This window comes from Canariomyces notabilis (assembly GCF_033297395.1).
Source record: "Canariomyces notabilis strain CBS 508.74 unplaced genomic scaffold N656scaffold_2, whole genome shotgun sequence".
Lineage (NCBI taxonomy): Eukaryota > Fungi > Ascomycota > Sordariomycetes > Sordariales > Chaetomiaceae > Canariomyces > Canariomyces notabilis.
The window spans coordinates 681,505-694,634 of NW_027041824.1; the positions used below are offsets into that span (position 1 = coordinate 681,505).

Below are 13,130 nucleotides of genomic sequence, written 5' to 3' on the forward strand. Positions count from 1 at the left end.
TTACAAACCCGTACCCGTACTGTAATGATTACAATACGCACTCTCGAAAGATTAACGTGTATTGTAACGTCATGACCGTTACAGTACATACCTACCCCAAGTTGCATAGCAGGACCTCCGTGATGGAATTGTGATTGGCGACTCTCGTCAGTGGAATGACTTGAGACTTGTCATACGTTCTTGTGACCATGCCTAAGACCAAACAGTCAAAGAACTCCTGAACCATGTTCCCAGTGTCTACAAAAGCTGTCCTTATGAGACGTGTTCTGGGCCGTCTGCTGGCGGGTCCCGGATGCCGCTACGGCGAGAGCTCGGGCCCGAGCCATGTGTCAGGGTTCCCGTCGCCACTTATAGGGTCACAACGGCCTGATGGAATGCGGAGTAGGAGATTCCCGCGCTACCATCAGTGCAGTAGGGAGGTAGCTCGGGTAGGTATTATTTCGTGTATTTTACTGTGTTGTAATGTACATACCCCTACGTACTTACGCAAGGAGGCGCTATCCCGAGCTGATGGACTTCCTGTTGACGCATGCGACTTCCTTGAAATGGCTCTCCATTTACTTCGCATCTACCTACTTCCTATATTCGTGAACAATCGTCCGTCGTACAACACAACGTAGTACAACGTCCCCCATGCGTGATGCATCTGATATGTATAGGTATGCGATCTCCGTAATATCCTAAGTTAGGTGAACTGTGCGTGGTTCGCTTAGGAGGTTATCTTCGTAATTCCTTGACCAGCGATTTGAGATGCCTTTCGAGTCAGCGCGCCTACTTGAGATAGGAACATTTGCCGCGGAAACAAGCCTGGCAGAGGTGTACAGTATGTACACACGCGAGCGAGTAGTCGTTCGGGATAGCGCGGCTGGTCTTCAACAACAGGAAGCCGCTATATAAATAAGATACCAGCCTTGCCAATCAACGTGGGATGTCCGGCGTTGGGCATTGGCCCGGATCTAACCCCCCGATATCTCTCCCTCGGTGACTAGTTCGGGTGCATCGCAACGCAAGAGCCTTCATTTAAAACGTTCTTTGATTGGTGAAGAGTATCGCACATTTGGGACTCGGCTCCCGGTTACCGGAACACTACACAAGGCTGTTGTTGGCTTCTTTTTTTGCCCACAGCCTCGATTTCCCGCAGCTGTGTAACATGAACCGTAGGGAGGAAAGACATTGATAATTGGACGGAGTACGATGGGCAGAATGGCAGTTGGATCTAGCGGACATTGCTTGATTTCGGCCCTTTCGGTCCAACACAGTGTTGCGTTATCGTCGGGCAAGTTTCGTTGCGCAGTGCCTATGGGCATGTCATCGCTCTTCCTCAAACCCCTTAAACAACACACTACCGGTACTTGTGGGCAGATCGGAGTAACAGTTATATAGCTCTTTGCAACAAGCCTCCATGCTGGCGAAACCCCCTTTCTCCCAATCTGTGTTAGCATCACATCCGTCAGCGGGACAGACTCCTCAGGCGAAAGTAGCGTTAGTGCAGCTGTGTTTCTTGCACAGCTGCCAAGTGACATCTCAAACAGTCATGTCTATGGTCTTTATTACCCCAGTGCGACTGTCATCAAGCCCCAAAATGACGAAGCAGAGGCCAGGGAGTTGTGCAACGACCATATGTCAACAGACGTGTATCTGTAGAAACGCCTAGCAAGATCATCTATGGTGGAGGGCAACATCGAAGCTCTCCGACCTCATTCCATCCGGCCAGCAGCTAAACCACCATCCGAGTCCTCCTCAACAACATCAGCAATCTCATCATTAAGCAGCTCCCCGATAGAACCACTTTCCGCCAGGATCCTCCTCGCCTCCTCCTCACCCACATTCATATCTTCCATGATGAGCTGCACCGCCAGCTCCGGCACTAGGACAGCCTGCAGGTACGCCGTATGGCCCCTTGCTGAGACTAACCGGTCTTGCACGGATCTCTTGCGTAGCAGCGCCGAGAACTCGCCGATTAGGTTCTCCGACATGGCACGGAGGCCGCGGATGCCGTAGTACCCGGGGGTGAGGTTTGCATCCGATCGGAGCAGCGTCCTGTTCTTCCCAGATTCTATTTGCTCCCTGAACCTGTCGGCAAAGTGCGAGTGGCGCTCACCCTCGAGGATCTTGCGTAAAAGCCCGTAACGCTTGGCTATACGCCCTTCGAGCTGGGACCAGAGAATATCTGGGTAGCCCCTGCTGAGCCATTGTTCTCGCGCAGACTTCTTTTTGTGTATCTGGCAAAATCGTTGCATGTTGGAGACCGTCATTCGCGGGAATTTGAGTCTGAATGCTTCGAGGTCCTTCATTTCGATCTCTGTATTGCAAAGCGGGCATACTGGTGCGGGCTCGCGGGGCGATGATAATGGCTCGCTCAGCGGTGAGGACGAGGTCTCCAAAAAGTTCGATGCGTTGGACGCGTTGCCTGTTGGAGGGGACATGGCCTGATCCAGGTCCCTTCCCTCATCGATGTCGAAGAGCCCTGGCTCCTCCTCCTCGGGCATCTTGAAGACAGGCATCTGAGAGAATTCAGGGCTGTCACGATCTTCAAGTAGTCTCGACTTCTCCTTCGGCATCTTTAATCGCTTCTTCCGTACTGGAGATGATTTAACCGAGATGTCGCTGTCTGGGATGGCTTTGAATGTTTTTCCTGGGGACACGGGACCTTGCCCAGCCCTTAACGGAGAGGAGGGCATTTGGAATTCCTTCCTTTCGGGGCTATCCGCTTCCCTTTTCAGATCATCTGGCGGCGGTTTGAAGTCCCTCCTTGAGAGGTTATTTTTCCCCGACCTGCCAACAAAGGCTTTTTTGGAGGTATATTTGTATTTGCTCAGGGGGGGTTTCTTCTGTTGGGGAAAAATTTGGTCGTCGAACAGCTGATCACCCGATACGTTCTCATTTGGCGAGCTTCTCTTAAGGTTCTTCGCCGTAGGGCTACTTGGTACATCGTCGCCTTTTTCCGCTTCTGTTTGACGATCTGTCTCCTTGGGGCTCGAGGAGGGCTCATTCATACGACGTCGTCGTGTCGATGCCCGGGTAGCTTTAGAGCGCGAAACCACCGAGGGTGCATTCTTACTAGACTCCTCACCATGGAGGTCTTGGACCGGCCGGGACCTCTCAGGCTGCGTCTCGGGAAACCGAGTGGGCTTGATGTCTCCTCTGTTGGGTAGCCCATCGTCACTCTCAGAGTCAGAGGAGCTCCGGGGAGGAGCGTCGGGGGGGGTATCTGCCATAAGCTCTTCGTTGGCCGGCACTGCCGGTTTACCAACCTTCCTCAGGAGAGGAGGGACTTCCTGGTATTTGCTCAGACCGACGCGGTGTTTGCTAGGCATGTGAGCCACAAGAATGGAGATGAGGTTTGAGACGGAAAGGCTATGGCTGTGAGGCCCGGGTGAGAGCCAAAGGCATAAGCTGCCAGTATCCTATGAAATGACGGGCATCCTCTGACTTCCATGCATCGGCGGAAGGGAAGCGAGCGAGTCTATCGTTCGAGGTTCAATTGAAGACTAACACATCGATCCACTTCTAGGGAGCAATTGACAGCGAGCACAAGAGGAGCCGGCTACAAAATGAGTGTGTTGAAATGAGTTGAATGAAGGTCCCCGGATACTTGTAAACAGCTGCGGAACATGTAATGAATCCCGAGTTAAAAAGGTGTTCTGAACATGAGTGAGGCAGAATGATTTCTGGATGTAATCCGGATGGAAACCGCGACTGAAAGGACGCGTTTGAAGTGGGGTCCCCATCCCCTGTCCCCAAGCTTGGCAAGCACTAATCTGGCTCGCCTGGGAACTGGGAAGCTACCATAAGCTGCAGGCCAGGGTGCTGCTCACTGATTGGAAGCACGTCCCTCTCACTATCAAACAACTCGAACCCAACCCCTTATGTTCGAATTGCGGCGGGAACTGTCGCCATAACAACAGTATGGCGGCAAACAGAAAATACGCTGCTCTTCCAGATCTGGTGTGTCTGCGGCCCAAAGTACGCTGTATCGCTATCGGCACTAATGTAAACATTCCCGTACATAGGACTCGGCACCAGACATATACGAAACACCAGAACTCACCGATGACGCTTCGACGATTCCGGTGAGTCCCACTGGCACCGTATCAGAAATGGACTGACCCTTTGGAGCCCACAACCGCGCGGTCCCCTTCAGATAACGAGTACGACGAGGAGGAAGATGATGCTGCTGGCATCTCGCGGTCGCGTCTCCGCGTAGATCAGGCCCGGTCACGGTTCATGCCGGCGACAGTGGATGCGAGTGACGTGGACTTTTCAGATCGGCTGAGTGCAAAACGGAAATCCTATAAGACGTCAAGTCGACGACACCGGATTTTGGAGGATGGAACCGAAGAGCTGGGTGATTTGAGTGATGAGGATGACGGTGGGAATCTGGCACGCAAGATTGCACGGCTGAAGCGGGAGATTGAGGAGGCCAAGGAGGAATACAGGAAACAGAAGGCCCTTGCCGATGAGTCCAAGGCCGAGACGACTGCAGAGGAAGGAGAAATTGAGTCCCTCAGCAAGGCCTTGGACGAGATATCGCAGGTCGGCAAGTTTCAAACGACTCAGAAGGTTCATACAACTTCTCCCCATGTCCCCAGTGCTGAGGAAGAACCTTCCGCTGGCCAGGGGGACGGCACCAGTTACACTATCACATACGCGCCAAGCTATCAACAAACCCATGCACTCGCCAAGGCAGCCGATTTTGACCACCGCCTCCTCATGCTGGAGAAGGCACTGGGGGTTGGTTCGGTCCCTATGCCTGAATTCGACTCAAGTGGCTTACCGCGTGCCATCATACCGCTTTTGGATCATCTACACAAGCAAATCTCTACTTTGGCTGATGCTTCTGTCCCCTCCCTCGACAGCATCAGCCGCAGAGTGCGGACTCTGACCCAGGAGGCTGAAAGCCTGGAAAAGGCGAGGAAGAATGCTAAGGCAGCCCATGATGCCCTTGTTGCGGCGGGAGCAGCGCCAATACCGGATGGCGCTGGCCGCGAGGACACAGAACAAGCGGCGAAGATCAATGCGCTCTACGGAACTCTACCAACCATCGAGAACCTGACGCCCCTCTTGCCGCCTCTACTCGACAGACTGCGGTCATTGCGCATGATTCATGCCGACGCTGCAACTGCAGCAGAGACATTGGCGCGCATAGAAAAGACGCAGGCCGAGATGGCGACAGACATTCAGCAATGGAGGGAGGGGTTGGAGAAAGTGGAAACTGCTATCCGGAACGGAGATGCGGCCATGACAAAGAACATGGACGTACTGTCGGAATGGGTAAAGGATCTTGAGAGTAAAATGGCGAAATTATCTTGAGCGATCAGGCTGCTGCAACGATACCCAAATGCTAGATATGCATTCTTTGATTCTCTCCCATGTTGAATTTGTTGATGCTGCTCCAGGTGGAGCACCGACTGCTCTCCATCCAATCAGATCGCCCTTGCTCGCAAGATAAATTCTCTCAAAAAATCCAACGACTCGACCTGAACTCTTTTCCTTCATCGCAATGCCGCCCGCTTGCTAAGGAGGCCGCATGTGATTAATCCATTGTTGCGTGCCTTCTCATCGACGGTCGTCGGCACTGCATAGCTGGGCAACAGGGGAACTGAAATCAACGAGATATTGTAAGCCACTCTCAAGAAGGTAACGCACGTGATGGCAACTTCGAGGAGTTGAGCCTGAAAAATCCCGCCCACGGGGGCTTGTTGTCACGAACACCGCAACACCCCCCATCAAACACAATGTAAGTCGACAGCCTCTACTTGATCCTCTCAGTTGGATGATGCATCAATCAGCATGTATTACCTGAAAACAAATTTGATGTCTCATTAATCACCAAGATCTCTGACAACCAACACCGTTCCACCCCGAGTCTTCCGCAATTCATCTCAGCTCATGGCACTAACGATCGCTCCGCTGAAAGCTAGGCAACCATGACCCCAAAGCCGCCCAAAGGCCACTTCAACGTCTTGTACTTTGCCAGTGCCGGCTCGTACACGACCAAGAATGTCGAGGCACTGCCCGCGCCGCTGCCCCTGCGGAAGCTCTTCGACACGTTAGAAGAGCGGTACAAGGGGATCCGGGCGAGCGTGCTCAACCACAGCCTGGTGACAATAAACCTGGCGTATGTGGACGTGCCGGACGGCGAGCAACAGGACGGTGAAGCGGCAGAGCAGGAAATCATCATCCAAGAAGGCGACGAGGTCGCCATCATTCCCCCGGTTAGCTCGGGTTAGACAGCCACAACCCGCCAATTGGCCAGAATACAATCCAATACAATCCATATTTTCAGCCTACAAAAGACTTTACCAGCTACAATCCGTTTATCCAAGCTATCTATGACCCGGTCTGCTCTCCACCCGCCAGCAACGGCACTTCTTGCTCTTGTTCCTCCCCCTCCTCCTCACGCGGTGCCACGCCCTCTCCCCCCCAGAACCTCCACCTCCACCTCGCAAAACCAAACCCCCCAGCCCCCTTCCACCACCACCACGTCCGCTCCCACCACCAGCCCCTGTCCCGCAGGCGCCTCCTACCCCACCGAGAGAGTGTCACACCGCCCAATATGAGGCCCACAAGCAGTAATGTCGAGACAACAGCGACAAGCACACTCAGACTCGTCACGGTTGACACGGCGCACCCAAAGGGCCGGGTGCGCAGCTCCCAGCGCTCGCTCCACAGCGGGCAGATGTGCTCGTCGTGTGCCGGCGCGAGGAGTGGGAAGGGATATGTGTTTGGGGTGCAGGACTGTGTCTTTGTTGGGTTTGAATGTGCCGTTTTGGGGGGTTGGTAAGTAAATTGTATTAGATTGGGTTTGGGTATCAGGTTGGGAGTTGAGGGACCAAAGAGGAGTGGGCAGTGCTGAGAAGATAGGGGGAGGGGGCATACATACAAAGGGACACCAGCTGCAGCGGGATGTGTCGAGACAATTGGGACAGGACTGTTGCCGCCAGCAGCGTTGGAGGAGGTTATCATTTTCATTTTCGGTCTCGTGGGAGGAGCTGACTGTCATTTTGTATGTGGTTATGTCTTCTGGCAATGCATTTGCGGGTTGGATACGGGTAGAGTTGGTCCGGGTCAGCTGTGCAAGATGGAAGGGATGCTTGAGATAAGATCCCTTAGATAATGGGAGTTGGCGCGGGGCTGAGACACATGTCAGGGCGTCGCATCTTCACATTACTCAAATTCCCAGTGACAAGACAACCACTGATCATAGTACCCAAATGAAACATTTTTAGTTGACGACGCGCCCTCTAAGCATGCAATCGTTCCAGCTCTAAACATGAAAGCCTAGGTATCTAGGTAGGATCCGACAACATTGGGCGTCAGATATATCAGCGCCTACAACTCCGTGGCACCCCTCATGTCCTGACAATGCTTCTCGCCCTCCGCCTCTCATCCTCAGTCAGCAACCACTGCATCCCGCCGTCACTTCCATCACCCCCCTCGCCAGCCAACTCCTCCCACTCCTCGTCCTCCATATTCGCCACCATCAGTATCTGCGCCGTCCTCCCAAACATCTCCCTGACAGCATAGTTCCCTCTGCTAATCGTCCCAATGATGCCGCTAAAGTCCCTCTCCATGCGGATGGCGCCGTACGGGCTGGTCCTGCCGCCGGCATAGCTCCAGACGCGCTTCTCAAGCACGCGGGAGAGGTAGTCGGCCGTCATGTCGAGCAGGGTCGTGAAGGTGCGCGGCGTCATGAGCCGGGCGATGGGCTTCATGAGCAGATCCCACCCCTGCTCGAAGCGGCGCGGCACCTGCTCCAGCACGTCGTCCTCGGTCTGGTCGTTCTGCGCCGCCAGCTCCACCAGCTCGGCCAGCTCCTCCTCGGTCAGCGTGTAGTCGGCGTCGCGGAACGTGTCGGTCAGCACGGGCCGCAGGCGGGGCTTGACCACCTGGTTGAAGAGGGCTTTGATGCCCTCGTTGAGGAGCTCGCTGGTCTTGGAGGTGAAGGAGGTGTTGAGGTTCCTGAGACGGGTCGTCACTTCGGCGGCGTCGTTTCTGAAGGGGAAGGAGTCTTTGAGGGACGGAGCATGAGAGGAAGCGGCGCCGTTTGTGTGGTGTTCGGGGGATGCTAGGAGATTGGAGACAATTCGGGCAAGATAATCGTTGGCCACGTCCAGACTGTTGATCAGGACGATAAATGAGATAATCTTATCCTCCGGTGGGAGGTTGCCTTGGACGGCGGCTTTTGGAAACGACTCGTAGCGCATTTTGCGCTGGATCATGCCCACAAAATCGGCGCCAAGAACGCTTGAAACGGTAGAAATGACCGAGTCTATAACGACTCTTTGGGATGTCGAGATGGATTGCCGTAGAATGACCGTGCTGACAATGTACATGACGTCGTCCACGGCCGAGACGATGAACGGCGGGTTGCTCTCTATTGGCTTATTCATGTTCAACGACAGTCCGCTTGGAGACTCGTCCAGCTGGAATGCCTTCTCGACTGATCGACGGAAGTAGAACAAGGTTAACTCGTTGTATGGGCCCACGAGCTTGGCCGAGATCTTTCTGCTGAGGTTGGACTTGACGAGCACGTCAGGCATGGAGAGCGGCGCCCCATCAGGAGAATCAGGATCCTGGAGCTGTCAGCTGTTGCGGAAGGCTACGTTTGAGGGGTCAACCTACCTTGCACTTTCCAGCAAGGAATCGCGAGTACAGTGACCACCGCCCCAGAATCACAGAAATTTCCCCCAGCAACGCGGCGACCTCCTTCATGTTGACGCCCTCGTCCTCGCTGTTTCGGGTATTAGTGGTACCGCCCCCCACAGCAGGCGAGTTCACGCGCGGTGTCCCTCCAAAGCCGCGATTCTGCTGGGGCAGGAAGCTCTGAACCAGGAACGAAAACGGGTAACTCCTGACGTCGGTTAACCTCCGATCCACAGTCCGCTCGTCGCTCCACGAGTCCAATATGATGCCGCCCTGGACGTCAGCCTCCATCTGGAGCCTCTCAATGACCTTGACCATCTTGCCCGTCCCATAATGTCTCTCTACAAGGCTGCTATGCGACTCGACAATCCGCGCGATATGATCAAAAAGCCTGGCCAGAGCGTTTGCATAGAACAACCCATCCTTCCTCCCCTGGCCACCAACTGTAACAGCCGACTCTTTCAGCACCGCCCGTGCCTCGCCCGCCACACCCTGACACACATGCTGGCCGTACACATCCAGGCCGACATCGCCCCTCCCAATGAGCGGAAACAGCTTGAAGAACCTCGTGACCCTCGCCTCGTCGCCCTCCGCAGCCGCCTTCTTGAACTCCCTCAAGAACAGACTACACAGACTCTCCCTAGCCGACTCAAGTGTAACCCAAGGCGGGTCAGGCACCTCAACGGTGGGGACCACAGCAGCCGCAAACCCGCCGCGCACAATGTCGTCGGGCACGCGCGCGGCGCGGGCAATGTAGCCCGCGGCTGCCTCCCAGTCCTGGGGCGCGCCCATGCTCCCCACAACCCCCGCCACGCACGCCTTCAGCTCGGCCACCTGCTCAACCACCGACAGCGTCTCCTCGACCCGCCGCTTCTCCAGGTCCAGCGCGCGCACCCGACCGGACAGTCGTGCTGCCGTCTCGGCTGCCCCTGAAAGCATCCCGTTGCTGATCCCTCGCGCCGCGATCACCTGCGCCCCGAGTCCCGCTCGGAGGTTGTCGAGCCGGGCGAGGGGGCGGGATACGTCCTGGTGGGAGGACATGAGGGTCGTGAGGCGTGTAGCGAGGGCGGATTCGCGCGCATGCAGGGCTGCGAGGGCGGTGCGGATTTCGGCCGGGGTGGTGGCATGGCGGAGGGCGGAGGTGGGGTCGCCTTTGGGTTTTGATGATGATGGGGATCGGCTGTCTGTTGGGGCGGTGGTGGTTGCGGTTGGTTTTATAGGTTTGATGTTGCTGCTGTCGAAATCTTGGGATGTCATGGCGGGATTAGGAGGTGCGCTGCTGCTGGCAGCGGGCGTCTTGGTCGTCGACGAGATGGTAGCGGCGCCATTGGAGAGGGCAGACATCGGAATTGCCTTTGCCGTCGAGACAATGGCGGGGCATTGCTGCTTGTGTTCGCCAGGATGCTCGGGACGAGGGCCCCGCTAAGTGTTTCCAAAGACTCGCGATGTTTGGCCCCTGCCGTTGGGTTCGAGTGGCTTGTGAACAATTTGGCACAGTGCTTTGTAACATTACATTACAATGGCTACCGTAAAGGCACTGCCACGGCAGCTACATACGAACTTCAAAATACCGCGTAATTAAATCCCGCTGGGGTTGCTCATCCTCGGCCTCGTATATTACTGTACTGTACAAATACATACTAGTACTTCGTACTAGCGTAAACTGAATTGAAATACGTAACGTTGAGTAAAGGAAAAGACAGTTCAGTTACTCTTTCCGTCTCCTCGCCCCAACCATAGCATCAAGTTATCTCAGAATTCAGACTAGTGTGTGCGGTACATATCCTAGTACTAGTAGCCAGCAGCGTTGTAACTGACTTGAATACATACCACTAGCCAATTCCAGCTAATCAAACCACCCACAACCCCCTACCACCCAACCGCATACACTGGTCTAAGGAAATAATCGAGGTGCCTAGTAGAAGACCTTAACAATACAACACCCTTAGAACTACCAACCTACCATTTTTAAAGCTATTCGCAACCCGACAACTATTCTATAGTTATAACGGCGGTCACGTGGTTGGTCATGTAACCACATCGTGACGAATCTCGGTCCCCTACCACTGAAAGGGACTCCTCAGACTGAAGGTTGACTTGAACGGGGTGAGGTTCGGTAGAGCCAAAGGGTCTACAACAAGTGCCCAAGCAAGTGTCTACACAGTAGTAAAGACAACTGCTTGCATTGCTTACTTGTCACGAAATAACCATTGTTGGTCACCCAGGGAGGCTGCAGCCGGACCCGTGGGACGGATTGACAGCCAATCGCTTAGGGAACCAATCAGGGTTTATCACTGCCAAGGGAAGAATGTCAGGCGTGACAATAAAGGATCACTGTTGACAATGGATTGTCAAAAGTGAAGACAGGACAGTCACTCGTGATAATCACAGGAGCAGGGTGAACAGAGTATTATATATACAGCTAGATAGTCACTCGTTTGGAGGACCTTCAGGAGGTTCTCCAGTAAGCAATGCAAGCAGTTGTCTATGCTACTGTGTGAACACTTGCTTGTGTCAATTGTTGTAGACCCTTTGGCTCTACCGAACCTCACCCCGTCTTTAGTTAGACCTTCAGTCTCAGAGAAGTCCCTTTCAGTGGTAGGGGACCGAGATTCGTCACATTACTAGAGAACCTCTGGCAGGTCCTCCAAGGGAATAGCTAGCTATCTAATATACTAATGATTGTCTTTGAGGATTACTCCTTGCTCCTAGTGATCTTTGTGCTGGCTCACCTGGCTCACTTCGTGATCCCAGTGATCCTTATGTTGGCTCACTCTCCTTCTCTAGTAACCCATTCTGATTGGTTAGTTGAGCGATTGGCTGCCGCGGCTCCCTGCGCTGCAGCTGTGACCATGCGCTGGCCACCAGTAAGGTCTGTTCGTGACAGTAACGTGCCCTAGGCTATACCTATTCTATTTGCTTTAAAAGATAATAGAAGCCTCCGCTTTTATATTAACTACTAAAAGTTAAATGTATTAACTAAGAAAGACTAATACCTACTACTACTGATTAATGAAACCCTCGCTAAGATTTCCAAGGCAAAGGTCTTTATAAAGATTGATATACTAATATAGGCGACTGAACTAGGAAAACAAGGCGCCAACGAAAAAACGTATATAATTTAGGATTCCTTTGCAAAGACCTCGTTTTAAAGGGAATTGAGCTAGGCCTAGTATACTAAAGGCTTATAGTCGAGTCTTTCTAAAGGGGGGGTTGTAACGGTAGTTACATAGTTAGTTATATAACTATATACTATATGCTGTTAGTATAGTGAAGGTTATATAGTATAGTAAAGGTTATAGCGAGGTAGGGCCGCAAGCCCTACCTACGCCTCCTATATCTCCTACGCTCTAATGCGTGCCTGTATGTTACAAACCAACCGTATAACAAGACCCGGTGGGGCAAGCACGAGGCATTACCACTAATCAATGGACAGCGGGGACTGTGGGCTGCTGCAGGCGGGGCCAACGTCCGGTAGTCAGCGGTAGCCAGCGGACACAGGCGATCACGATAGACTAAGGTAGACGACTACCTAGAGCGATGAGGTAGTCGTGGTAGCTGGCGAGCAAGGGCGAGCCAGTTGGAGGAAGCTGTATATAGTTCACCATCTCTACAGGCCTACGGGCATCACGATAGCTTCCTCAGTAAGCAATGCAAGCAGTTGTCTTTACTACTGTGTGAACACTTGCTTGTGTCAATTGTTGTAGACCTTTTGGCTCTACCGAACCTCACCCCGCCGATAAGTCCGACCTTCAGTCTCAGAGAAGTCCCTCTCAGTGGTTAGGGGACCGAGATTCGTCACACTGTAACCTACCTTCATCTTCCTCAACTATAGATTTTAGACAATACAACTATATACAGTTGGCTATTCCCTATATTCAATTGATCCTTCGTTACAATAGTATATAATGAACAGCATTCTTTTAGTAACTTTTCTAGTTTTGATTTCCTATTACAATATATCAAAAATAACTAACAACTTATAGGTAATTCAAGACTATATAATAGACAGTATATAAGGAGGTTAACACCTAAAGGATAACTATTTCCTAGGCAAAGTCTTGTACTATTTAACTTCACCAAGGTACCTAGCTACATAGAACCCTAGGGAGAGACTTAGCAGTTACATTATCACACCAAAGCCTCTTTATAACCCTTTTTGCACCAGGCTATATTGCTCTTATATAAGTACAAATCCTTACTATACAATAGTTGCCTAAAAAGAGCAATAGTGAATTAACATTGTAGTGAAATTTCATAGTTATTCGCTAACTAGGTAGAAAGTTAAAGAGGGTTATTCTCCTAGGAGGCTTGTTAAGGCCTTTAGCGATTTACATTTACAGTAACTACACTATAACCTTCATAGACAACCTACACTTAAATTCATATCATTAGAATCTCCTACTTTTAGGGATCTTCTATATTTATTTTTCATTACTATAAGTAGTAGTAGTAGCTTGCACAATACATTTTAATAAGTA

The 13,130-nt window shown here is 52.4% G+C and overlaps 6 protein-coding genes across 6 annotated transcripts; 2 read left to right on the top strand and 4 right to left on the bottom strand.

Annotated features, from left to right (window-relative positions):
• Positions 1 to 937: 937 nt before the first annotated feature.
• On the bottom strand, positions 938 to 1,741 carry N656DRAFT_231756 (uncharacterized protein). The gene has a single exon (XM_064808966.1). It carries the CDS (start codon positions 1,521 to 1,523, stop codon positions 1,017 to 1,019), a length of 507 nt encoding a protein of 168 aa, XP_064673801.1. The 5' UTR covers positions 1,524 to 1,741; the 3' UTR covers positions 938 to 1,016.
• On the bottom strand, positions 1,271 to 3,700 carry N656DRAFT_774441 (uncharacterized protein). The gene has a single exon (XM_064814270.1). The coding sequence runs from the start codon at positions 3,315 to 3,317 to the stop codon at positions 1,698 to 1,700; it is 1,620 nt and encodes a 539-aa protein (XP_064673802.1). The 5' UTR covers positions 3,318 to 3,700; the 3' UTR covers positions 1,271 to 1,697.
• A 209-nt stretch (positions 3,701 to 3,909) lies between these two features.
• Positions 3,910 to 5,313, top strand: N656DRAFT_794559 (uncharacterized protein; the record flags this gene model as incomplete). Its single annotated transcript, XM_064817296.1, has 3 exons — positions 3,910 to 3,948; positions 4,014 to 4,073; positions 4,120 to 5,313. 3 exons carry the CDS (start codon positions 3,910 to 3,912, stop codon positions 5,311 to 5,313), a joined length of 1,293 nt encoding a protein of 430 aa, XP_064673803.1.
• Positions 5,314 to 5,557: 244 nt separating this feature from the next.
• N656DRAFT_231850 (uncharacterized protein) lies at positions 5,558 to 6,283 on the top strand. Its single transcript, XM_064808967.1, has 2 exons — positions 5,558 to 5,791; positions 5,921 to 6,283. The coding sequence occupies exon 2, from the start codon at positions 5,931 to 5,933 to the stop codon at positions 6,231 to 6,233; it is 303 nt and encodes a 100-aa protein (XP_064673804.1). The 5' UTR covers positions 5,558 to 5,791; positions 5,921 to 5,930; the 3' UTR covers positions 6,234 to 6,283.
• A 192-nt stretch (positions 6,284 to 6,475) lies between these two features.
• Positions 6,476 to 7,075, bottom strand: N656DRAFT_774443 (uncharacterized protein). Its single transcript, XM_064814271.1, has one exon. It carries the CDS (start codon positions 7,004 to 7,006, stop codon positions 6,527 to 6,529), a length of 480 nt encoding a protein of 159 aa, XP_064673805.1. The 5' UTR covers positions 7,007 to 7,075; the 3' UTR covers positions 6,476 to 6,526.
• Positions 7,076 to 7,355: 280 nt separating this feature from the next.
• N656DRAFT_702190 (COG4-domain-containing protein) lies at positions 7,356 to 9,906 on the bottom strand (the record flags this gene model as incomplete). Its single annotated transcript, XM_064811001.1, has 2 exons — positions 7,356 to 8,579; positions 8,629 to 9,906. The coding sequence occupies 2 exons, from the start codon at positions 9,904 to 9,906 to the stop codon at positions 7,356 to 7,358; spliced, it is 2,502 nt and encodes an 833-aa protein (XP_064673806.1).
• Positions 9,907 to 13,130: the final 3,224 nt, after the last annotated feature.

Bases quoted from the DNA above. Each gene is read 5' to 3' on its own strand.
- N656DRAFT_774443 (XM_064814271.1), bottom strand. From the start codon at position 7,006: ATGACAGTCAGCTCCTCCCACGAGACCGAAAATGAAAATGATAACCTC.
- N656DRAFT_231850 (XM_064808967.1), top strand. From the start codon at position 5,931: ATGACCCCAAAGCCGCCCAAAGGCCACTTCAACGTCTTGTACTTTGCC.
- N656DRAFT_231756 (XM_064808966.1), bottom strand. From the start codon at position 1,523: ATGTCACTTGGCAGCTGTGCAAGAAACACAGCTGCACTAACGCTACTT.
- N656DRAFT_774441 (XM_064814270.1), bottom strand. From the start codon at position 3,317: ATGCCTAGCAAACACCGCGTCGGTCTGAGCAAATACCAGGAAGTCCCT.